Source organism: Hylobates moloch, unplaced genomic scaffold (assembly GCF_009828535.3).
Source record: "Hylobates moloch isolate HMO894 unplaced genomic scaffold, HMol_V3 SCAFFOLD_4, whole genome shotgun sequence".
Taxonomy (NCBI): Eukaryota; Metazoa; Chordata; class Mammalia; order Primates; family Hylobatidae; genus Hylobates; species Hylobates moloch.
In genome coordinates, this window is record NW_026652279.1 from 102,442,168 (window position 1) to 102,467,045 (window position 24,878).

At 42.4% G+C, this 24,878-nt stretch overlaps 1 protein-coding gene across 1 annotated transcript in view; it reads right to left on the reverse strand.

Annotated features, from left to right (window-relative positions):
* Positions 1-22,866: 22,866 nt before the first annotated feature.
* The window catches only part of MRPS31 (mitochondrial ribosomal protein S31), a 40,718-nt gene continuing 38,706 nt past the window's right edge, over positions 22,867-24,878 (reverse strand). The window contains exon 7 of the mRNA XM_032150740.2: positions 22,867-23,165. Coding sequence (XP_032006631.1) covers positions 22,936-23,165 — 230 coding nt within the window. The 3' untranslated portion in view covers positions 22,867-22,935. The remainder of the gene's footprint in view (positions 23,166-24,878) is intronic.

The window sequence follows — 24,878 nt, forward strand, 5'->3', positions numbered from 1 at the left end:
TGCTTATGTAGCTCCCTCTAGGAAATGAATTTCTAATTAGGGTACTTCAAATACTAAGTAATCTTCCCTAGAATGTGGGTTTCTAATTAGGACACTCCAAATGTGAATAGCGTCTAGAGTATAGATTAAAGTTAATCTACACACACATACATCACAGTGGTAATTCTAAAGTACTTTAAAGGAAATCGCCATACAGACAATCTACCACTGTGAAACTCAAAGGTAGAGGAGAATTAGTGGGTCTTGTTGTCTGAGTAGCAGAAGCTTGAGAGACACAGCGCTCAGGATTGATGATTGTGTTTTGCTCTTGCGAGAATGGGGGAAGAGAGCTATCAGGAAAAAGAGGTAATTTGTGAAGAAAGATGAAGACCTTGAGATAATGTTGGACACAACAAGAAACAGACCATTATGAATACATGATTGGGGCTCAGAGAGAGGTCAGACTGAGTGTTCGCATGTAAGAATCATTCTTATGGAAATAAGAATTGAAGCAGGAGTACAAGTGGTTTCTCCAACTGACAGTGGGAAAAGAACAGAATAACCAGAGTTTATTTAGGTTGGGGAGAGGAAAAGGTGCCGCTTATCTGACAGAAAGGGAGTTGGGCCGTGACACCTACAATTTACATTACCTCCTTTATCAGGCCGGGCGCTGTGGCTCACACCTGTAATCCCAGCACTTTGGGAGGCCGAGGTGGGTGGATCACCTGAGGTCGGGAGTTCGAGACCAGCCTGATCAACATGGAGAAACCCCGTCTCTACTAAAAATACAAAATTAGCCGGGCGTGGTGGCACAAGCCTCTAATCCCAGCTACTCTGGAGGCTGAGGCAGGAGAATCACTTGAACCCAGGAGGCTGAGGTTGCAGTGAACCTAGATCGCCCCACTGCACTCAAGGCTGGGCAACAAGAGCAAAACTCCACCTCAAAAACAACAACAACAACAACAACAACAACAACATTACCTCCTTCATCACAGAGAGTGTGGTAGAAAGGGTTGTATGTTACACTCTTGGGCAGGGTTCTTAGCCCCTTGCACATGGACTCCCTCGGTAGTTGGGAGAAACCTGTGGATTCCCTCTCAGAACAGTGTTCTTAAATGCATAAAATAAAATACATAGGATTACAACGGATGCCAATTATGTTGAAATACAGTTATCAAAATATTTTAACATGTGATACAATAATAAATGTTATTCTTTTATTGACATTAAATAACAAGATCTAGTGGCAGGTGTAATAATTACTGTAATTTTGAAGTAGTAATAAGCATAAATTATATTTTGAGATAGGTGCAACAACTCTAATGTGAGATGAAAATAACTGTGACTTCTATTCATGACAAAGTCATAGGTACTGCTAATACTACTGTGTTTTGTTGTGTGAATTCATAATGGAAGGAAGTGCTAATTTTTCAGTTAGAGGTGAATGGAAATAAGAAAGCATTTTTTTTTCCTATTCAAGTTCACCAACCACCCCCCAACCCCCCAACCATCATGGGACCTTCAACCCCAGGTTAAGATTTCTGTTCCAGGGTTAGTCGGTCAAATTACTTCATTCATTTAACAACTATGTTTTGAATGTCAGCCTGGGCTAGACATGGAGATACAAGAATAAATAAGCTGCAAGGAGCTCATGGTGAAGTTAGGGAGACCAGCACATAAATAGATGCTCCTTTTTTTTTTATTAAATTTTTTTTGCACACAAAACAATAAACATTTTCTAAAAATACATACAAACAAAAAGATGCATATCAAACATATTAGGAAGGTTGCACATGGGAAGACAGAGAATAGAAATGGGGGGTGGGAATTAAAGAAAATAAATGAGAGAGGGACTTTGTATGGATCAATGATAATAATGCAATCCTCTATTTGACAAAGAAGAAGGAGAAGGAAGAGGAAGAAAAAGAAAGTGGGATAAAGGATCAGAAAGGGAGGAAAATAGAAAAAATTAGAGTATGACTCCAAGGTAGACCTGTTTTGTTGTTGCTGGGTTGGTTGGTTGGTTTTATTTTTCATATGTTTCGCCATGTTGGCCAGGCTGGTTTCGAACTCCTAGCCTCAAGTGATCAACCCGCCTCGGCCTCCCAGGGTGCTGGGACTACAGGCATGAGCCACCACGTCCAGCCCCCACATTGCGTCTGGCCTCCGTGGTAGACCTCCCAGACGGGGTGGCCGGGCAGAGGCGCTCCTCACTTCCCAGACAGGGTGGCCGGGGCAGAGGCGCTCCTCACTTCCCAGACAGGGTGGCCGGGCAGAGGCGCTCCTCACTTCCCAGACAGGGTGGCCGGGCAGAGGCGCTCCTCACTTCTCAGACAGGGTGGCCGGGGCAGAGACGCTCCTCACTTCTCAGGCAGGGTGGCCGGGGCAGAGACGCTCCTCACTTCTCAGACCGGGCGGCCGGGCAGAGGCGCTCCTCACTTCCCAGACGGGGCGGCCAGGCAGAGACGCTCCCCACCTCCCAGACGGGGCGGCGGCCGGGCAGAGGCTGCAATCCTAGCACCCTGGGAGGCCAAGGCAGGCGGCTGGGAGGCAGAGGCTGCAGCGAGCCAAGACCACGCCACCGCACTCCAGCCCGGGCAACACCGAGCACCGAGTGAGGGAGACTCCGTCTGCAGTCCCAGCACCTCGGGAGGCCGAGGCGCGCAGACCACTGGAGGTCAGGAGCTGGAGAGCAGCCTGGCCAACATGGCGAAACCCCGCCTTCAGCCAAAGGACAAAAACCAGGGAGGGGTGGTGGTGCGCGCCCGCAATCCCAGGCAGCCCGCAGGCCGAGGCAGGAGAATCACGGGAGCCGGAGGCAGGGAGTCTGGAGCAAGCCGACGACACTCCAGCCTGGGCAACAAAGGGAAGAAAAGAGGAAGGAAGGAAGCAGGGAGGGAGGGAAGGAAGCAGGGAGGGAAGGAAGGAGGGAGGGAGGGAGGGAAGGAAGCAGGGAGGGAAGGAGGGAGGGAGGGAAGGAAGCAGGGAGGGAAGGAAGCAGGGAGGGAGGGAAGGAAGGGAGGGAGGGAAGGAAGGAAGGAGATGCTCCTTCTTAAGGAGCATCTTAAGCTCCTCTTCCTCTCCCTCTTTCCTAATATCCAAGTCTTGAACACACCATCTTCTTGCCTCAGGGCCATCCTATGTGCCATAGCTTGCCTTGGATGTCGTCTCCTCACCCCAACACACATACACAATTCACAGAGCTTGTTCCTACTCATGTTTTTGTTAGTTGACAACTTAAACATCACTTCTTCTAGGAAGACTTCCACAACTCTCCCCCAGCTGCATGATACAGTGGTTCAAAGCACTTAACTACTCCTTCTTGATGGACACTTCAATTGTCTCCAGTTTTTAATCATTACCAGCAATGCAGTCACACACACACACACACACACACACACACACACACACAGTATTGTGTACTTCTATTTCTGATGGAAACTTTTTAGAAGTGGAATTGTTAAGACAAAATAAATGCACATTTTACATGTCCATCAATACTACCAATTGTTCTTAAATAGGTGCTGTAGAGGATCTGCTTTCTCACACTCTTAATTTTTTTTTTTTTTTTTTTGAGACAGAGTCTCGCTGTGTCACCCAGGCTGGAGTGTAGTGGCTGTGATCTTGGCTCACTGCAACCTCTGCCTCCTGGGTTCAAGCGATTCTCCTGCCTCAGCCTCCCAAGTAACTGGGATTACAGGCGTTCACCACCATTCCCCGCCAATTTTCATATTTTTAGTTGAGACAAGATTTCACCATGTTGGCCAGGCTGGTTTCGAACTTCTGGCCTCAAGTGATCCACCCACCTTGGCCTTCCAAAGTTCTGGGATTACAGGTTTGAGCCACTGCGCCCAGCTTACTCTTCATAATATTATCAATCTTTTAAACATTTGTTAATATTTTCATAAGATGGCAGCAATCTTACTGTTAAGTTTACTTTTTTCTCTTTTTTGTTTTTGTTGTTGTTGTTGTTGTTGTTTTTGAGACAGAGTCTCACTCTGTCACTCAGGCTGGAGTGCAGTGGTGCGATCTCGGCTCACTGCAACCTCCGCCTCCTGGGTTCAAGCGATTCTCCTGCCTCAGCCTCCTGAGTAGCTGGGACTACAGGTACATGCCACCAAGCCCAGCTAATTTTTTGTATTTTTAGTAGAGACGGGGTTTCACCGTGTTAGCCAGGATGGTCTCGATCTCCTGACATCATGGTCCACCGGCCTTGGCCTCCCAAAGTGCTGGGATTATAGGCATGAACCACTGTGCCCAGCTGAGATTTTTGATTATCAATGAGATTGAACATTTTGTCATTCTATTATTTAAAATATAAGATGTAATTATTTTCACATTATGGATAGAAGAATGTGAGATGGAAAATAAAATAAAATTAATATTCCTGCTTAAAAATAAAGGAGCATTTTAGGAAGGAAAGCACTTTGATATAAATGGCATTTGTACCTAAAGCATTTTTTGGAGTAAACAAAACATTTTAAACCGTGCTTAAAGGTAACCATATATATTGGCTGTTTTGCTTCAGATTATTACTGAAGATGCCGCATCATCCTATACTGGTAAATCTTCTGATATATAAGCTTTATAATCATCAAAGAATAAGCTTTCACCCAGTACCCATATCTTGGTTTCTAAATGTTATTCTCCAACAACAACAAAAAAATCTAGGCTGGACGCGGTAGCTCATGCCTGTAATCCCAGCACTTTAGGAAGCTGACGTGGGTGGATCACCTGGGGTCAGGAGTTTGAGACCAGCCTGGCCAATATGGCGAAACCCCACTCCTACTAAAAATATAAAAATTGGCCGGGTGTGGTGGCGGGTGCCTGCAGTCCCAGCTACCTGGGATGCTGAGACAGGAGAATTGCTTGAACCTGGGAGGCGGAGTTTGCAGTGAGCCGAGATTGCACCATTGCACTCCAGCTGGGTGACAGAGCGAGACTCTAGCTCAAAAAAAAAAAAAAAACAATAAAAAACAAAACTAAGGGGCCAGGCCTAGCGGCTCACACCTGTAATCCCAGCACTTTGGGAGGCTGAGGTGGGGGGAATCACTTGAGGTCAGGAGTTCGAGACCAGCCTGACCGATATAGTCAAACCTCATCTCTACTAAAAATACAAAAATTGTGAGGGCCGTGATGGCTCATGCCTCTGATCCCAGCACTTTGGGAGGCCGAGGTGGGCAGATCACCTGAGGTCAGGAGTTCGAGACCAGCCTGACCAACATGGCAAAACCTCTTCTCTACTAAAAATACAAAAATTAGCTGGGCATGGTGGTGGGTGCATGTAATCCCAATTACTCGGGAGGCTGAGGCAGGAGAATCACTTGAACCCAGGAGGTGGAGGCTTCAGGGAGGCAGAGGTTGCAGTGAGCCGAGATGGCGCCATTGCATTCCAGCCTGGGCAACAGAGTGAGACTCTGGCTCAAAAAAAAAAAAAAAAATTAATTAATTAAAATATAAAAATTAGCCAGGCATGTTGTCGGGCACCTGTAATCCCAGCTACCCAGGAGGCTGAGGCAGGAGAATCACTTGAACCTGGGACGCAGAGGCTGCAGTGAGCTGAGATCACACCAATGCACTCCAGCCTGGGCAACAGAGCAAGACTCCATCTCAAAAAAAAAAAAAAATCCAAGTTTTCCCAGAGAAGTGATTGATTCCAGGACTGGAGTAGCGACAAGAAGGGCCTAGAGCTGGCCACACACGATGGCTCACACCTGTAATTCCAACACTTTGGGAGGCTGAGGTGGGAGGATCACAAAGTCAGGAGTTTGAGACTAGCCTGGCCAACAAAGTGAAACCCTGTTTCTACTAAAAATGCAAAAATTAGCTGAGTGTGGTGGCACGTGCCTGTAGTCCCAGCTACTTGAGAGGCTGAGGCAGGAGAATCGCTTGAACCCGGGAGGCGGAGGTTGCAGTGGGCCAAGACCACGCCATTGCACTCCAGCCTGGGTAACAGAGTGAGACTCTGTCTCCAAAACAAACAAAAGAAGGGCCTGGACTATCTTGTGGCACCAGACAATAGGAAAGTGCTCCAAAAAGATGGGGACATGTCAAAAGGTCACAGGAACCACCACGAAAATGGCCAAACCTGGAACAACTTGAGCAAGAAAATGGTAATACTAGATTATATCACCTAGTAGAGCTGTGAGAAGGGGACTGCCACCCTCTTGATCCAAGAATGGTAGAGCCAGCAGCAGCTTGCATCCTGAGCCCAGAAAAGCCGCAGGCACTGGATTCCAGTCCATCAGAGCAGCCGTGTAGGCTACATCCAGCAAAGCCAAAGGGAGGAGTTGCCCAAGGCCTTTGGAGCCCTGTGTGCCCTGGATGGTAGACATGGAGTCAAAGGAGATTAGTTTGGAGCTTTTAGATTTAATAACTGCCTTGCTGGATTTCAGACTTGTGTGGGGCCTATTGCCTGCTGCTTTTGGCTAATTTCTCCCCTTTGGAATGAGAATGTCTACCCAGTGCCTGTACCACCATTGTATCTTGGGAGTAAATAACTTGTTTTTGATCTCACAGGCTCATGGGTGAAAGGGACTTATCTCCAAATGAGACTTTGGACTTTGGACTTGGGACTTTTGAGTTAATGCTGGAGTTAAAGCTTTGAGGAACTAGTGCAAAGGCATGACTTTTTTTTTTTTTTTTGGAGACGGAGTTTTGCTCTGTCGCCCAGGCTGGAGTGCAATGGTGCGATCTCGGCTCACTGCAACCTCCGCCTCCCAGGTTCAAGCAATTCTTCTGCCTCAGCCTCCCAAGTAGTTGGGATTTTGGGCACCCACCACCATGCCCAGCTAATTTTTGTATTTTTAGTAGAGATGGGGTTTCGCCATGTTGGTCAGGTTGATCTCAAACTCCTGACCTCAGGCGATCTGCCCGACTCGGCCTCCCAAAGTGCTGAGATTACAGGCATGAGTCACCGCGCCCGGCCAAGACGAGTTTTTGTTCTATTGCCCAGGCTAGAGTGCAATGGTGCAATCTCGGCTCACTGCAACCTCTGTCTCCCAGGTTCAAGCGATTCTCCTTCCTTGGCCTCCCGAGTAGCTGGGATTACAGATGCTTGCCACCACGCCCAGCTAATTTTTTTGTATTTTTAGGAGAGACGAGGTTTCACCATGTTGGCCAGGCTGGTCTCGAAATCTTGACCTCAGGTGATCCACCTGCCTCGGCCTCCCAAAGTGCTAGGATTACAGGCATGTACCACTGCGCAAGGCCCATAATTGTATTTTGAAATGTGAGGACATGAGATTGAGGGGGCCAGAGGCAGAATGATATGGTTTGGATGTTTGTCCCCTCCAAACCTCATGTTGAAATGTAATTCCCATTGTTGAAGGTGGGGCCTGTTGGGGGCGATTGGATCATTGTTTGGTGATGAGTGAGTTCTTGCTCAGTTCATGGGAGATCTGGTTGTTTAAAGGAGTCTGGGACCTCCCCTGACTCTTGCTCCCTCTCTTGCTATGTGACTCTCTGGCTCCCCTTCACCTTTCACCTTGATTGGAAGCTTCTTGAGGCCTCATCAGAAGCAGATGCTGGCATCACACTTCCTGTACAGCCTGCAGAACCATGAGCCAAAATAAATCTCTTTTCTTTTTTCTTTTTTTTTTTTTTGAGATGGAGTCTCACTCTGTTGCCCAGGCTGGAGTGCAGTGGTATGATCTCAGCTCACTGCAACCTCCACCTCCCAGGTTCAAATAATTCTCCTGCCTCAGCCTGCCCAGTAGCTGGGATTACAGGCGGGTACCACCACACCCTGCTAATTTTTGTATTTTTAGTAGAGACGGGGTTTCACCATGTTGGCCAGGCTGGTCTCGAACTTCTGACCTCAAATGATCCACCTGCCTCGGCCTCCCAAAGTGCTGGGATTACAGGCGTGAGCCACTGCGCCCGGCCAATCTCTTTTCTTCATAAATTACACAATGTCAGGTATTCCTTTATAGCAAGGCAAGAACTGACTAACACAATCCCATAGGACTAAAACCCATAAATCCATATAGATATAAATAAATAATTCAATAAATAAATGTTTAAGAGAAGGGACAACTCTTCTTTATAGAATTCCAATAATCAATGTAGAAGGAATGAGTAAAATACAAAATCCCCACTAGAACACCACAGTAGTAACTGTTGACAAGATCCACCAATGAATATGAAAATCACCAGACAAAAGTTTGAGAAGAAACGGGATGCTAGCACAGTCTCAAAGCGTCTATCCAAGATGTTTATCATTTACAAAGGGAGAAAAGTAACTTACAGTAATGAAACCTGGGAGATTCCACCTTAACCAAGTGATCGTGGTAAATATCACTAATAAGCCACGTTGGCATCCTATACCCTGATAGTAAATAACAAGAGCATTTCACCTTGTGATCTTCTTCCCCCAAACCCATCACCTTAGTCTAATCATGAGGAAAACATGGACAAACCCAAACTGAGGATCATTCTACAAAACAGCTGGCCAGTACTCATCAAGGGTCCATGAAAGACAAGGAAATACGGAACAACTGTCACAGATTGGAGGAAACTGAGACGACGTAGATGGTAGGGGGTGGGAAGAGATGGTGAAAAATCAAAGGGCTGTAGTTTAATTCATAGTATTGTATCAAAGTTAATTTCCTCATCTTGATTATTGAACAATGGTTATATAAGTTTTGTTGTTGTTGTTGTTTTAATTTGAGATGGAGTCTCTGTCACCAAGGCTGGAGTGCAGTGGCGCGATCTCAGCTCACTGCAACCCCCGCCTCCCAGGTTCAAGCAATTCTCGTGCTTCAGCCTCCAGAATAGCTGGGATTACAGGCACGTGCCACCATGTCCTGCTAATTTTTGTATTTTTAGTAGAGACGGGGTTTCACCATGTTGGCCAGGTGGTCTCCTGACCTCAAGTGATCTGCCCACCTCAGCCTCCCAAAGTGTTAGGATTACAGGCATGAGCCACCATGCCCAGCTTACGGTTATATAAGTTTTTAACATTAAGGGAAGCGAAGTGGTAGGTATATGTGAACTCTGTACTATTTCTGCAACTTTTCTGTAAGTCTAAAATTATTTCAGAAATAAATACATGCGCATCCACAAAATGGTAACTATGAAGAAGTGATATGTTAATTAGCTTGATTGTAATGCTCATTTCACAATGTATATGTGTATCAACCATCAAGTTGTACACCATATATATAATTTTTGTCAATTAAAATATATAAAAATAAATTAATCCAATACAAAAATAAATTAAAAATAAGAATAAGCACCATCTGAAGCACTACTTTCATAGCATTAAAAACCACATCCTGCTGCTGCTGGCTGTGCTGAGGACTTGAACACCATTCAGAATTTCCTCTAGCACTGTGGAGCTCTTCATCTAGAACCATGTGCTTTCGCAAAATGCTGAAACTTTTTAAAAACAATGTACATTCCACTTTTCTTCTTTTTTTTATTATTCTTTAAGTTCTGGAGTACATGTGCAGAACATGCAGGTTTGTTACATAGGTATTCATGTGCCATGGTGGTTTGCTGCACCCATCAACTAGTCATCTACATTAGGTATTTCTCCTAATACTGTTCCCCCCTAGACCCCATCCCCCCACAGGCCCTGGTGTGTGATGTTCCCCTCCCTGTGTCCATGTGTTCTCATTGTTCAACTCCCACTTATGAGTGAGAAAATGCGATGTTTGGTTTTCTGTTCCTGTGTTAGTTTGCTGAGAATGATGGTTTCCAGCTTCATCCATGTCCCTGCAAAGGACATGAACTCGTTCTTTTTTATGGCTGCATAGTATTCCATGGTGTACATGTGCCACATTTTCTTTATCCAGTCTATCATTGATGGGCATTTGGGTTGGTTCCAAGACTTTGCTATTGTCAATAGTGCTCCAATAAACAGACGTGTGCATGTGTCTTTATAGTATAATGACTTATAATCCTTTGGGTATATACCCAGTAATGGGATTGCTGGGTCTAATGGTATTTCTGGTTCTAGATCCTTGAGGAATCATCATACTGTCTTCCACAATTGTTGAACTAATTTACACTCCCACTAACAGTGTAAAAGTGTTCCTATTTCTCCACGTCCTCTCTAGCATCTGTTGTTTCCTGACATTTTAATGATTGCCATTCTAACTGGTGTGAGATGGTATCTCATTGTAGTTTTGGTTTGCATTTCTCTAATGACCAGTGATGATGAGCTTTTTTCCATATGTTTCTTGCCCGCATAAATGTCTTCTTCTGAGAAGTGTCTGTTCATATCCTTTGCCCACTTTTTGATGGGGTTGTTTTTTTCTTGTAAATTTGTTTAAGTTTCTTGTAGATTCTGGATATTAGCTCTTTGTCAGATGGATAGATTGCAAAAATTTTCTCCTATTCTGTAGGTTGACTGTTCACTCTGATGATAGTTTCTTTTGCTGTGCAGAAGCTCTTTAGTTTAATTAGATCCCATTTGTCAATTTTGGCTTTTGTTGCCATTGTTTTTGGTGTTTTAGTCATGAAGTCTTTGCCCATGCCAATGTCCTGAACGGTATTGGCTATGTTTTATTCTAGAGTTTTATGGTTTTAGGTCTTCATTTAAGTCTTTAATCCATCTCGAGTTGATTTTTGTGTAAGGTGTAAGGAAGGGGTTTAATTTCAGTTTTCTGCATATGGCTAGTCAGTTTTCCCAACACTATTTATTAAATAGGGAATCCTTTCCCCATTGCTTGTTTTTGTCAGGTTTATCAAAGATCAAACATTTGTAGATGTGTGGCATTATTTCTGAGGCCTCTATTCTGTTCCACTGGTCTATCTGTTTTGGTACCAGTACCATGCTGTTTTGGTTACTGTAACCTTGTAATATAGTTTGAAGTCAGGTAGCATGATGCCTCCAGCTTTGTTCTTTTTGCTTAGGATTGTCTTGGCTATATGGGCTCTTTTTTGGTTCCATCTGAAATTTAAAGTAGCTTTTTTCTAATTCTGTGAAGAAAGTCAGTGGTAGCTTGATGGGGATAGCATTGAATCTATAAATTACTTTGGGCAGTATGGCCATTTTCATATTGATTCTTCCTATTCATGACCATGGAACGTTTTTCCATTTGTTTGTGTCCTCTCTTATTTCCTTGAGCAGTGGTTTGTAGTTCTCCTTGAAGAGGTACTTCACATCCCTTATAAGTTGTATTCCTAGGTATTTTATTCTCTTTGCAGCAATTATGAATGGGAGTTCACTCATGATTTGGCTCTCTGTTTGTCTATTATTGGTGGATAGGAATGCTTGTGATTTTTGCACACTGATTTTGTATCCTGAGACTTTGCTGAAGTTGCTTATCAGCTTAAGGTGATTTTGGGCTGAGAGGATGGGGTTTACTAAATATACAATCATGTCATTTGCAAACAGACAATTTGACTTCCTATCTTTCTATTTGAATACCTTTTATTTCCTTCTCTTGCCTGATTACCCTGGCCAGAACTTCTAATACTATGCTGAGTAGGAGTGGTGAGAGGGCATCCTTGTCTTGTGCCGGTTTTCATAGGGAATGCTTCCAGCTTTTGCCCATTCGGTATGATATTGGCTGTGGGTTTGTTATAAATAGCTCTTATTATTTTGAGATACGTTCCATCAATACTTAGTTTATTGAGAGTTTTTAGCATGAAGGGTGTTGAATTTTATTGAAGGACTTTTCTGCATCTATTGAGATAATCATGTGGCTTTTGTCATTGGTTATGCTTATGTGATGGGTTACATTTATTGATTTGCGTATGTTGAACCAGCCTTGCATCCCAGGAATGAAGCTGACTTGATTGTGGTGGATAAGCTTTTTGATGTGCTGCTGGATTTGGTTTGCCAGTATTTTATTGAGGATTTTCACATCGATGTTGATCGAGGATACTGGTCTGAAATATTCTTTTTTTTGTTTTGTCTCTGCCAGGTTTTGGTATCAGGATGATGCTGGCCTCATAAAATGAGTTAGGGAGGAGTTCCTCTTTTTCTGTTGTTTGGAATAGTTTCAGAAGGAATGGTACCAGCTCCTCTTGGTAGAATTCAGCTGTGAAACTGTCTGGTCCTGGGCTTTTTTTGGTTGGTAGGCTATTAATTACTGCCTCAATTTCAGAACTTGTTATTGGTCTATTGAGGGAGTTGACGTCTTCCTGGTTTAGTCTTGGGAGGGTGTATGTGTCCAGGAATTTATCCATTTCTTCTAGATTTTCCAGTTTATTTGCATAGAGGTGTTTATAGTATTTTCTGATGGCAGTTTGTATTTCTGTGGGATCAGTGGTGATATCCTCTTTATCATTTTTTATTGTGTCTATTTGATTCTTCTCTCTTTTCTTCTTTATTAATCTGGCTAGTGATCTATCTATTTTGGTAATCTTTTCAAAAACCCAGCTCCTGGATTTGTTGATGTTTTGAAGGGTTTTTCATGTCTCTATCTCCTTCAGTTCTGCTCTGATCTTAGTTATTTCTTGTCTTCTGCTAGCTTTTGAATTTGATTACTCTTGCTTCTCTAGTTCTTTAATTGTGGTGTTAGGTGGTGATTTTAGATCTTTCCCACTTTCTCCTGTTATTTCTGCCTTGATTTTGTTATTTACCCAGTAGTCGTTCAGGAGCAGGTTGTTCAGTTTCCATGTAGTTGTATGGTTTTCAGTGAGTTTCTTAATCCTGAGTTCTAATTTGATTGCACCATGGTCTGACAGACTGTTTGTTATTTATTAGCCACTTATATTTTTTCTTCTATGAAATGTATGAAATGCTATGGCATTTGCCCACTATGTTTTTGGGTTGTCTTCTACTTGATTTTTTTCTTTTTTTTTTTTTGAGACGGAGTTTTGCTCTTGTCACCTCAGCCTCCCAAAGTGCTGGAATTACAGGCATGAGCCACTGCACCCAGCCCTTTTACTTGATTTTTAGGAGTTTGTTTGTTTTGGACAGAAGCTTTTTAATGCACTGTTTTTTTTCTCCAGGCAAAGGACCTTCAGAAAACATCCATCCATAGATTTATAAATGGTACTTTTGGCTGCAGGAGTTCTTTATATTTTCTGTATACTAACCATTTAGTGATTATATATGAACATTTCTCTTCTCCAAGTTTGATGCTTATCTTTTCACTCCTGGTTTTGCCTTTTTGATTAAAAGTTCTAAATTTTAACATAGTCAAATTTATTCATCTTTTCTTTAGAGATAGTGCTTTTGATATCTTAAATCCTTGCCTACACCAGAGCCATAAAGATATTCTCCTATATTTTGCTTCAAGCTTTTTTTTTTTTTTTTTTTTTTTTTTTGAGATAGTTTCCCCCTCTGTTGCCCAGGCTGGAGTGCAGTGGTGTGATCTTGGCTCACTGCAACCTCTACCTCCCAGGTTCAAGTGATTCTCCTGCCTCAGCCTCCTGAATAACTGGGATTACAGGTGCACACCACCATGTCTGGCTAACTTTTTGTGTTTTTAGTAGAGACAGGGTTTCACCATGTTGGCTAGGCTGGTCTTGAACTCCTGACCTCAAGTGATCTGCCCACCTCAGCCTCCCAAAGTGCTGGGATTACAGGCGTGAGCCACTGCACTCAGCCTGCTTCAAATATTTTAAATTTTCTCATTTAAATCATAAATCCAACGGAATTGGATTTTTTTTGTATGTATGGTATGAAGCAGAGAATCCATTTTTTCCTCCTCCATATGGATAACCAATTGTCTTTGCACTATTTATTGAATAGCCACGCTTTTCCCATTGATCTACAATGCCAACTATCTTAGTCCATTTTCTGTTGCTTATAACAGAATACCTGAAACTGGGTAATTTAGAAAGAAAAGGAATTTATTTCTTAGTTATAGAAGCTGAGATGTCAAGGTCAAGGGGCCATGTCTGGTGAGAGCCTTCTTGCTGGTGGGGACTCTCTACAAAGTTCTGAAGTAGCTGAGCATGCTCACATGCTATGCTAAAGATTCTCCCTCTTATAAAGCCACTGGTGCCCTCCCATGACAGTCCATTAATTCATTAATCCATGAGTGGATTAATCCACCAAGGGCAGAGCCCTCATGATTCAATCAACTCGTTAAAGGCCCCATCTCTCAATGCTGCCACATTGGGGATTAAGGGTCAACATGAGTTTTGGAGGGCACATTCAAACCTGATATGGTTTGGCTGTGTCCCCATCCAAATCTCATCTTGAATTGTAGCTCCCATAATCTCCACATGTCATATGAGGGACCCGATGGGAGGTAACTGAATCATGGGGGTGGGTTTTTCCCATGCTATTCTTGTGACAGTGAATAAGACTTATGAGATCTGATGGTTTTATAAAGGGCAGTTCCCTGCACACACTCTCTTGCCTGCTACCATGTAAGATGTGCCTTTGCTTCTCCTTCACCTTCCGCCATGATTGTGAGGCCTCCCCAGCCATGTGGAATTGTGAGTCCATTAAACCTCTTTTTCTTTATAAATTACCCAGTCTTGGATATTTCTTCATAGCAGTATGAAAATGGACTAATACAAAACCATAGCACTGACTTTGTCACATATCAAATTTCCATATAATAATGTTCTATTTCTGTTCTCTATTCTGTTCCATCAGTCCATTTAACTATCTGTGTGTATCATGTCTAATTATTATAGCTTTATAGTAAGTCTTGATCGCTTACAAGTTAGGGCAACTCCCTCACCTTGTCCTCTTTTTCAAGAGTATTTTGGCTCTTCTTGGTTCTTTGCTTCTCCCTATGATTTTACAATACATTTATGAAGTTCCATGACAAATCCTATTGGGGCCGGGTGTGGTGGCTCATGCCTGTAATCCCAGCACTTTGGGAAGCCGAGGCGGATGGATCACCTGAGATCAGGAGTTCAAGACCAGCCTGACCAACATGGTGAAACCCTGTTGGGTGGCACGTGCCTGTAATCCCAGCTACTTGGGAGGCTGAGGCAGGAGAATCACTTCAACTCAGGAGGCGGAGGTTGCAGTGAGAGGAGCTTGTGCTATTGCACTCCAGCCTGGGCAACAAGAGCAAAACGCCATCTCAAAAAAGAAAAAAAATCCTGTTGGAATTTTGTATGGAACTGCATTAAATCTAGAGATTAATATGGAAAGAAGTAACAGCTTCATGATATTGAGCCTCTATTCTAGAACTTATTTACCCAATTAAATCTCTTTATTATTATTAATTTTTGAGACAGAGTCTTCCTGTCACCCAGGCTGCAGCACGGTGGCATAATCTCAGCTCACTGCAACCTCAACCTCCCAGGTTCAAGTGATCCTCCCAGCTCAGCCTCTCAAGTAGCTGGGACTATAGTTGTGTGCCACCATGCCCAACTAACTTTTGTTATTTTTAGTAGAGATGGGGTTTTGCCATGTTAACCAGTCTGGTCTTGAACTCCTGACCTCAGGTGATCTGCCGGCCTTGGCTTCCCAAAGTGCTGAGATTACAGGCATGAGCCACTGTGCCCAGCCTAAATCTCTTTATTTATTTTTATTACTAACCTTTGTTTCATTAAAGTTTTTTTTTTTTTTTTTTGAGACGGAGTCTTGCTCTGTCGCCCAGGCTGGAGTGCAGTGGCGCCATCTCGGCTCACTGCAAGATCCACCTCCCGGGTTCACGCCATTCTCCTGCCTCAGCCTCTCGAGCAGCTGGGACTACAGGCGCCCGCCACCACGCCCGGCTAATTTTCTGTATTTTTACTAGAGACGAGGTTTCACCGTTGTTAGCCAGGATGGTCTCGATCTCCTGACCTCGTGATCCGCCCGTCTCGGCCTCCCAAAGTGCTGGGATTACAGGCGTGTGCCACCATGCCCGGCCTTCATTAAAGTTTTAAAACTTCTTCATAATGTTCTTGTGTGTGTGTGTGTATATATATATATATACACACATATATATACATATACACACACATATACATATATATGTGTATATATATATATTTTTAGATGGAGTCTTGCTCTGTCGCCAGGCTGGAGTGCAGTGGTGCCATCTTGGCTCACTGCAACCTCCGTCTCCCAGGTTCAAGCAATTCCCCTGCCTCAGCCTTCCGAGTAGCTGGGACTACAGGCACATGCCACCACGCCCGGCTAATTTTTTGTATTTTAGTAGGGACAGGATTTCACCATGTTGGCCAGGATGGTCTCAATCTCTTGCCCTCATGATCCGCCCACCTCGGCCTCCCAAAGTGCTGGGATTACAGGTGTGAACCACTGCACCCAGCCTGTTCTTGCATATATTTTATTAAGATTTTATTTATTTATATTTTTGATACTACTGTAAATGTTAACTTTTTATAAATTGTATTTTTACCTGTTTATTGCTGGCATATAGAAATGCAACTGCAGAAGTGAAAATAAATTGTTAATTCTTCTGATTTAGCTATAGACATTCTTGTTTTCTATGTAATCTAGTCTCTAATTAGGTTTGTCTCTTTCTTCCTTTATTAGCTATCTACTGGTGCATAATGAATTACCTCACACTTAGTGGCTTAAAACATGTACTTATTATCTCACAGTTTCTGTTGGTCTCCTGCTCAGGGTCTCACAAGGCTGTAATCAAGGTGACAGCCAGACTGTGGTCCTTTTTAAAACTTAGTGTCCTCTTCTAAGTTCAGGTGATTGTTGGCAGGATTCAGCTATCTGAGGCTGTAGGATGGAGTCCCTGCGTTGTTCTGGCTCTCAGCTGGGGGTTTCCATCAGCCCCTAGTGGTCCCCAGGGTTTCTTGCCAGGTGGCTCATTCACAGGCCTTTTCACAACATGCTAGTACACTCTAGTCCGCTAACAAGGAGTCTTCTGTAACATCACATAATCACAAAAGTAACTATTCCATTACTTTTGCCATATAATATGAACCAGTCAAAGGAGTGACTACCCGATCACCTTAGCCATATTCTATCGTTGGAAGCAAGTCTCAGGTCTCATCCACACTCAAAGAGAGGTTGTGATTTACTTGGGGTTACTATAGAGTGGATTTCCAATCCTAATCACCTTTTTTCTTGCTATTCTGCATAGGCTAGGCCCCCAGTACAATGTTGAAATCATGATAGTGATTATCCTGCTCTTGTTTATAATCTTAAAGGAAATCATTTAGTAATTCAGCATAAAGTAAGATATTTGTTGTAGGCTTTTTGTAAATGCCACTTATTAGGTTAAAAAAGTTCTCTACTCCAAGCTTTCTAAAATTTATTTTAAAAAAAATTATAAATGGCTGTCAAGGTTTACCAAACCTTTTTTCCTGCATCTTTTGAGATGTGATGTTTTTCCTCCATTGTTAAACCGCCCTGACATTCTGGAACAAACTCAGCTTGATAATGATTTCTAGTCATTGCTGAATTTGCTTTACTATCTTCCTTTGGATTTTTCAAATTTGTCTTCATGATTGAGATTAATTGTGGAGTGCTTCCTCTTTTTCTATGTTTTGGAATAATTTATATAAAATTGGAATTTTTTTTTCCTGAATGTTCAGTAGAACGTTCCTGAAAACTTCTCTGGGTTTAGTGTTTGTTTTCTGGGAAGATTTTAAAATATCAATCAAATTTCTTTAATGATTATTCCATTTTTCCTTTAAAATTATTTTTGCTAACATAGTTTTGAGTAATTTGCCCATGAAATTTTGAAATTTGTTGCCATAAAATTGTTCATAATAGCTTCTTGAAAAATAAATCTCTTAATTTTTACATCAAGTTATTCATATTTTAAAGATTTTTTAAAAAAATTATTTCCTCAGATACGGGGTCTTGCTCTGTCACTCAGGATGGGGTACAGTGGCACGATCATAGCTCACTGCAGCCTCCAACTCCTGGGCTTAGGCAATCCTTCCATTTCCCTCCCAAGTCACAAGGATTACAGATGTGAGCAACTGCACCCAGCTTTTTAAAAAAATAAATCTGGACAGAAATGTATTCTTTTTTTAAAAATGAATCCGTGTTTGACTTTATGGATCCTATTATACTATTTCTATTAACTTCTGCCTTTACCTTAGACATTTCATTCTATTTCCCTTTAAGATATATTGTTATTAAATCTCCTAATCACCCCATCTCTGTTTTCTGTTTATATTGTGTTAATATTCCATTTGTAATGTGAAGCTAGTAGGATGTTCCTTTTTGGGGGGTAATGGGGGTTCATCTTGGCAACATCAAAGTGTAAAAATCAAAACCAAATAAGCATATATTTCATGTAGGCCAGGCATGGTGGCTCACACCTGTAATCTCAACACTTTGTGGGGCTGAGCAGGAGGATAGCTTGAGCCCAGGAGTTCAAGGCCAGCCTGGACAACATGGTGAGACTACAAATGAAAACATTACTAGCTATGCATGGTGGTGTGAGCCTGTGGTCCCAACTACATGGGAGGCTGCAGTGGGAGGCTCACTTGAGCCCAGGTCAAGGCGGCAGTGAGCCATGTGCCACTGCACTCCAGCATGGGCAAGACTCTGTCTCAAAAAAAAAAAAAAACCAACAACAACAAAACAGATTTAAAAAAAAACCAAAACACCACTTGTTCCTTATATCTTAAGATTATAACCTTACTTCATTGATTTTCATCCTTTTTTTCTTTTTGAGATGGAGTCTCATTCTGTCGCCTAGGCTGGAGTGCAGTGACACGATCTCGGCTCACTGCAACTTCCACCTCCCAGGTTCAAGCGATTGTCCTGCCTCAGCCTCCCAAGTAGCTGGGACTACAGGCATATGCCACCATGCCCGAGTAATTTTTGTATTTTTTAGTAGAGACAAAGTTTCACTATGTTGGCCAGGCTGGTCTCGAACTCCTGACTTCAGGTGATCTGCCCGCCTCAGCCTCCCAAAGTGCTGGGATTACAGGCATGAGCCACTGTGCCTGGCCTGAATATATTTTTCACTGGCATATGAATATGTTAAAAGAGTTTTAAAATTTCTCAACATATGGAGTTTTCCTGATTAGCATTCAGTTACTGGTCTCTAACTTACTTGCAATGTAATTGGAAAACATGTTCTACATTCCATTGAAATGTGTTTAGATGTGCTTTATGACTAAGTTTATGATTGATTTATCAATGTGTGTGCTTGAAATAAATGTATTTGCAGCTATTTAGATCACTGTGTAATGATCTACAAATTTCCATTAGGTCAAGATAATTAGGTATAGCAAAGCTTCTGTTTGTCTGCTGAGTTCATCAATTATTATGTTAAAATATTTCATCATAATGGTATATTTGTTTATTTGTATTTCTATCAGCTTTTGCCTTGTATATTTTGAGTCGTGTTATTAGGTACATACAACTTTGTATTTTTCTGATATATAGAATTTTTTTAAGTCTCTAATGTCTTTCAGACTATTTTTTTCCTGATATTAATATAGCTATACCAGCTTCCCTTTTACTTTCAACCTTTCTGTATTCTGGCTTTACATATACCTCCAGTAAATAGTGTTATCACTTGACATTTAAAAAAATCCAGCCAGGTGCAGTGGCTCACGCCTGTAATCCCAGCACTTTGGGAGGCCGAGGCAGGTGGATTACTGGAGGTCAGGAGTTCATAACCAGCCTGGCCAACATGGTGAAATCCCGTCTCTACTAAAAATAAAAAATTAGCCAGGCGTGGTGGCGTGTGCCTGTAATCCCAGCTACTCAGGAGGCTGAGGCAGAAGAATTGCTTGAACCTGGGAGGCAGAGGTTGTGATGAGCCTAGATCATGCTATTACACTCTGGCCTGGGCAAAAAGAGCAAAGCTGTCTCAATAAATAAATAAATAAATAAAAATATAAATAAATAAATAAAAATATAAATAAATAAATAATCCACTTGGACATATTCTACTGTCATGTATTTTAATTAATCCCATACGGTATGACTGTTTTATTAGTGCTTAGAATTAAAATATATATTCACTACTGTTTTTTTTTTAGTAGCAGACAGCTTACTGAAGGGCAATAGAGAGCAGAGAGTTTATAAAGACATACTCTGAACATTGAGGCAGAGCACGCTGCTGAAAGAGAGTGAGCCAGCAGCATACTCACTGCTTTATTCATCTACCATTTTCTTCTTGCATCTCAGGCCTTAAATTTAAAATCACTTCTCTTCTGCCTGAGGTGCAACTTTAGGAGTCTTTTAATGAAAGTCTGCTGGTAGCCAACTGTTTTTGTTTGACAAATGCATTTAGCCTTCATTTCTGAAAGACATTCCAAATATATCAGTAACTGTGGTAAATATAAACAAACTAAACACCCAAATAAAAATAAAATAAAAAATTTTCAGTGTCTCATGTGTACTGGAAAAAAAATGTATTCTGCTGTTATTGGGAGCAGTTTCTATACATGACCAACAGATTGTTGTTTTTTTCTTTTTCTTTTTGAGACAGAGTCTCACTGTGTCACCCAGGCTGGAGTGCAGTGGGGTGACCTTGGCTCACTGCAACCTTCACCTCCTGGGTTCAAGCAATTCTCATGCCTCAGCCTCCCAAGTAGCTGGGACTATAGGCATGTACTGCCATGCCCAGCTACATTTTATATTTTTAGTAGACACGGGGTTTCGCCGTGTTGGCCAGGCTGGTCTCAAACTCCTGGCCTCAAGTGATCTGCCCACCTTTGCCTCTCAAAATGCTGGGATTACAGGCATGAGCCACCACACCTGGCCAAGGGAGTGTTGATTAACTGTGAATTAATATCTTTCATGAATTGTAAAAAACTCTCACCCATTAACTATTTAGAGGCCGGGCACGTTGGCTCAGGCCTGTAATCCCAGCACTTTGGGAGAGTGAAGTGGGTGGATCACCTGGGGTCAGGAGTTCAAGACCAGCCTGGCCAACATGGCGAAACCCCGTCTCGACTAAAAATACAAAAATTAGCCAGGCATGGCCAGGCACAGTGGCTCACGCCTGTAATCCTAGCACTTTGGGAGGCCGAGGGGGGCGGATCATGAGGTCAGGAGATTGAGACCATCCTGGCTAACACGGTGAAACCCTGTCTCTACTAAAAATACAAAAAAATTAGCCGGGCGTAGTGGTGGGCGCCTGTAGTCACAGCTACTCGGGAGGCTGAGGCAGGAGAATGGCGTGAGCCCAGGAGGCGGAGCTTGCAGTGAGCCGAGATTGCGCCACTGCACTCCAGCCTGGGTGACAGAGCGAGACTCCATCTCAAAAAAAAAAAAAAAAAATTAGCCAGGCATGCTGGCATGTGCCTGTAATCCCAGCTACTGGGGGTGCTGAGGCAAGAGGATCACTTGAACCTGGGAGGCGGAGGTTGCAGTGAGCTAAGATCGTGCCACTGCACTCCAGCCTGGGCAACAGAACAAGGCTCTGTCTCAATACAAAAAACAAACAAACAAACAAACAATTATTTAGAGTTAGCCTCTGACCTATTTTCTCTTTTCCTTCCTATTGGCAATATGATTGTACAAATGTTACTCTTTTACTTCCCTTTCCTATTTCTTTCCTCTTTGCTTCTCTCTGCTGCATATGGATACTTCTTTACTGCTGTTAAACTCCACTGAATTTTTCTTTTTTTTTTTTTGTCCTCTCAACCCAGCTTTTCTCAACTTTGGGAAGAACTGGGAAGAGAAGGCCAAAATTTTTAATGTTTTTCAAATCTGCTTGGTCACTTTTAAAGCATCCTGCTCAATATTCATTCCATCTTACACATATCGTATATTCTGACTCTGATAAGCCCAATATTCAGAGGCTTTATGAGTCTGATTCTGTTCTTGTTTCTGCTGGTACACATTCATGGTTCTGCTTCCTTGTGTGTTTTGTTATTTGAAGCCTGTTGGTATGGTGGATTCCTTCACACGGTTCCTGTTGAACTGGAACACTATTAGCTTGGGACCACTGTCAACTAAATCTTGTTGTGAGTTTTTTTAGAATCCTTAAACCTTAAAAAAAAATTTAGGCCAGGTGCCATGGCTCACATCTGTAATCCTAGAACTTTGGGAGGCCGAAGTAGGCAGATCACTTGAGGTCAGGAGCTCAAAACCAGCCTGGCCAACATGGTGAAACCCCATCTCTACTGAAAACACAAAAAAATTAGCTGGGCGTAGTGGTGGGCACCTGTAATACCAGCTACTTGGGGGGCTGAGGCAGGAGAATTGCTTGAACCCTGGAGGTGGAGGTTGCAGTGAGCCGAGATCATGCCACTACACTCCAGCCTGGGTGACAGAGCAAGGCTCTGCTAAAAAAACATAAATAAATAAAAATAAAAATAAAATTTTCTTGAGACAGAGTCTTACTCTATCACTCAGGCTAGACTGCAGTGGTGTAATCAGAGCTCACTGAAGCCTTAACCCCCTAGGATCAGGGGATGCTCCCACCTCAGGTCCCTGAACAGCTGTGACTACAGGTGCATGCTACCACGCCTGGCTAATGTTTTAATTTTTTGTAGAGACAAGGTCTCCCTATGTTGCCCAGGCTGGTCTCAAACTCATGGGTTTAAGTGATCTTCCTGCCTTGGCCTCTCAAAGTGCTGGGATTATATGCATGAGCCACTGCGCCCAGCCCTCAATCCTTTGAATTGTATGAAAGTTGAGTCACGCTGCTCAGCAGCATAATGGAAAATAAATAATTCTAACTTTGGCATGAAGACCTAAAGTACTAGAATGGATTAGAATAAGCCCTTTATTTCTACAAGAATAATTTCTCTATAGTGACCCAGACTTAGGTGAGGGTAGTTAATTTAGTGTAAAATATAAGCATGTATAAATGTAAACAAATAAACGTATGTACATATATATCTGTCTATAAATCATCTCAACTCTTATAACATAGTACTGTGATATCATCCAGTAATTGTATTGTATTTCAAAGAAGTATGGTCACTGAGTGAAAAGAAAAAGGTTAGGAGTTGTTGTCTTAAATGTATTACTAATTCCCAGATATTCTTTTGAACCTATGAATGCTGATGATTTTTCTCCATGCAAGAATATTTTTCAGTTACCATATTTTTTAAAACAATGTAACATTTATACCAGCCAAATCAAATGTAATAATCAACATAACATATACAAACTCTAATAAAATTATTTTATTTAGTTGTAATATCCATCTCTAATTGTTTGAAATAAAAATTTCCATGGTCTTAATTGAACTGTATGTTACTTTCTTTTAGAATATCCTTTTTTTCATTAAAATAATTTCTAAACCACTCTATGTGCTCAACCTTCTGTTTAACACTAAGATATGGGTTTTTGGAAAGGCCACAAGTCACCAGCTCCATGAAGTGGCGAATTGGTCCTTGTTTTGGAAAGCTCTCCAGGTGTTTCTCCAGAAATATATGTTCATGAAATTCTGAACCATCATCATCAAAACCTAGGAAATGAGACAAAATACATTACAAGTGTAAATACAAAACCTACATCATAAAAATAATATTGAGGTAATATAATACTACAGTTTAAGGCATGAACTTTGGAGTTAGACCTAGGTTGTATTTTTTTTTTTTTTTTTGAGATGGAGTCTTGCTCTGTTGCTCAGGCTGAAGTGGAGTGGGATGATCTCAACTCACTGCAACCTCTGCCTTTTGGGTTTCATGTGATTCTCCTGCCTCAGCCTCCCAAGTAGCTGGGACTACAGGCATGTACCACCACGCGCAGCTAATTTTTTTATTTTTAGTAGAGACAGGGTTTCACCATGTTGGCCAGGCTGGTCTCGAACTCCTGACCTCAAGTTATCGGCCCGCCTCGGCCTCCCAAAGTGTTGGGATTACAGGTATGAGCCACCGCACCTGGCCCAGAGTTAGACCTAACTTTGCCCACCAATTTAACAACAGTGACTTTGGACCAATTAATTAGCTTCTCTGAGCAGCAGATTCCTCAGGCATAATAATGAGAACTAAAATAGCACCTTGCTGGCATTTTTGTAAAGATCAAACAGACACAAACTATATATAAAGTTCATTTACAATGCCTAGCATGCTGAAAATATTAAAAATGTGGTGGCAAGACCAGGCGTGGTGGCTCACGCCTATAATCCCAGCACTTTGGGAGGCTGAGGCAGGCGGCTCACTCAAGGTCAGGAGTTCAAGACAAGCCTGGCCAACATGGTGAAACCCTGTCTCCACTAAAAATACCAAAAAAATTAGTCAGGCGTGATGGCATGTGTCTGTAATCCCAGCTACTTGGGAGGCTGAGGTATAAGAATTGTTTGAACCCGAGAGGCAAAGGTTGTAGGGAGCCAAGATCGAGCCACTACACTCCAGCCTGAACAACAGAGTGACACTCTGTCCCAAAAAATAAATAAATAAATAAATGAATAAATCAATAAGTAAATAGGATAGCAATTATTGCTAATGATTATTTTTTTCTTTTGAGATGGAGTTTCACTCTTGTCACCCAGGCTGGAGTGCAATGGCGCAATCTCAGCTCCCTGCAACCTCCACCTCTCAGGTTCAAGTGATTCTCCTGCCTCAGCCTCCCCTGTAGCTGTGATTACAGGCGCCCGCCACCATACCCAGCTGATTTTTGTATTTTTAGTAGAGATGGGGTTTCACCATGTTGGTCAGGCTGGCTTGAACTCCTGACCTCAGGTGATCCACCTGCCTCGGCCTTCCAAAGTGCTGGGATTACAGGTGTGAGCCACTGCATCCGGCCGCTAAGGAATATTTTCATAAATAATGGCAACCATCAAGAACATTATAAGAATTATATTTTAAAATACATAAATAAAACAAGACAGAATTGTGAAAAATGTTCAGGCAGCTCACAAGAAGCTCAGAGGCCAGGCACCGTGGCTCACACCTATAATCCCAGCACTTTGGGAGGCTGAGACAAGGGGATTGCTTGAGCCCAGGAGTTCAAGACCAGACTGGGAAACATGGTAAAACCCTGTCTCTACAAAAAATGCAAAAAATTAGCCAGGTGTGGTGGCACATGCCTGTAGTCCCAGCTACTTGAAAGGCTGAGGTGGGAGGATCACCTGAGCCTGGGAGGTCGAGGCTATAGTGAGCTGTGATCATACCACTGCACTCTAGCCTGGGCGACAGAGTGAGACCCTGTCTCAAAAAAAAAAAAAAAAAAAAAAAAA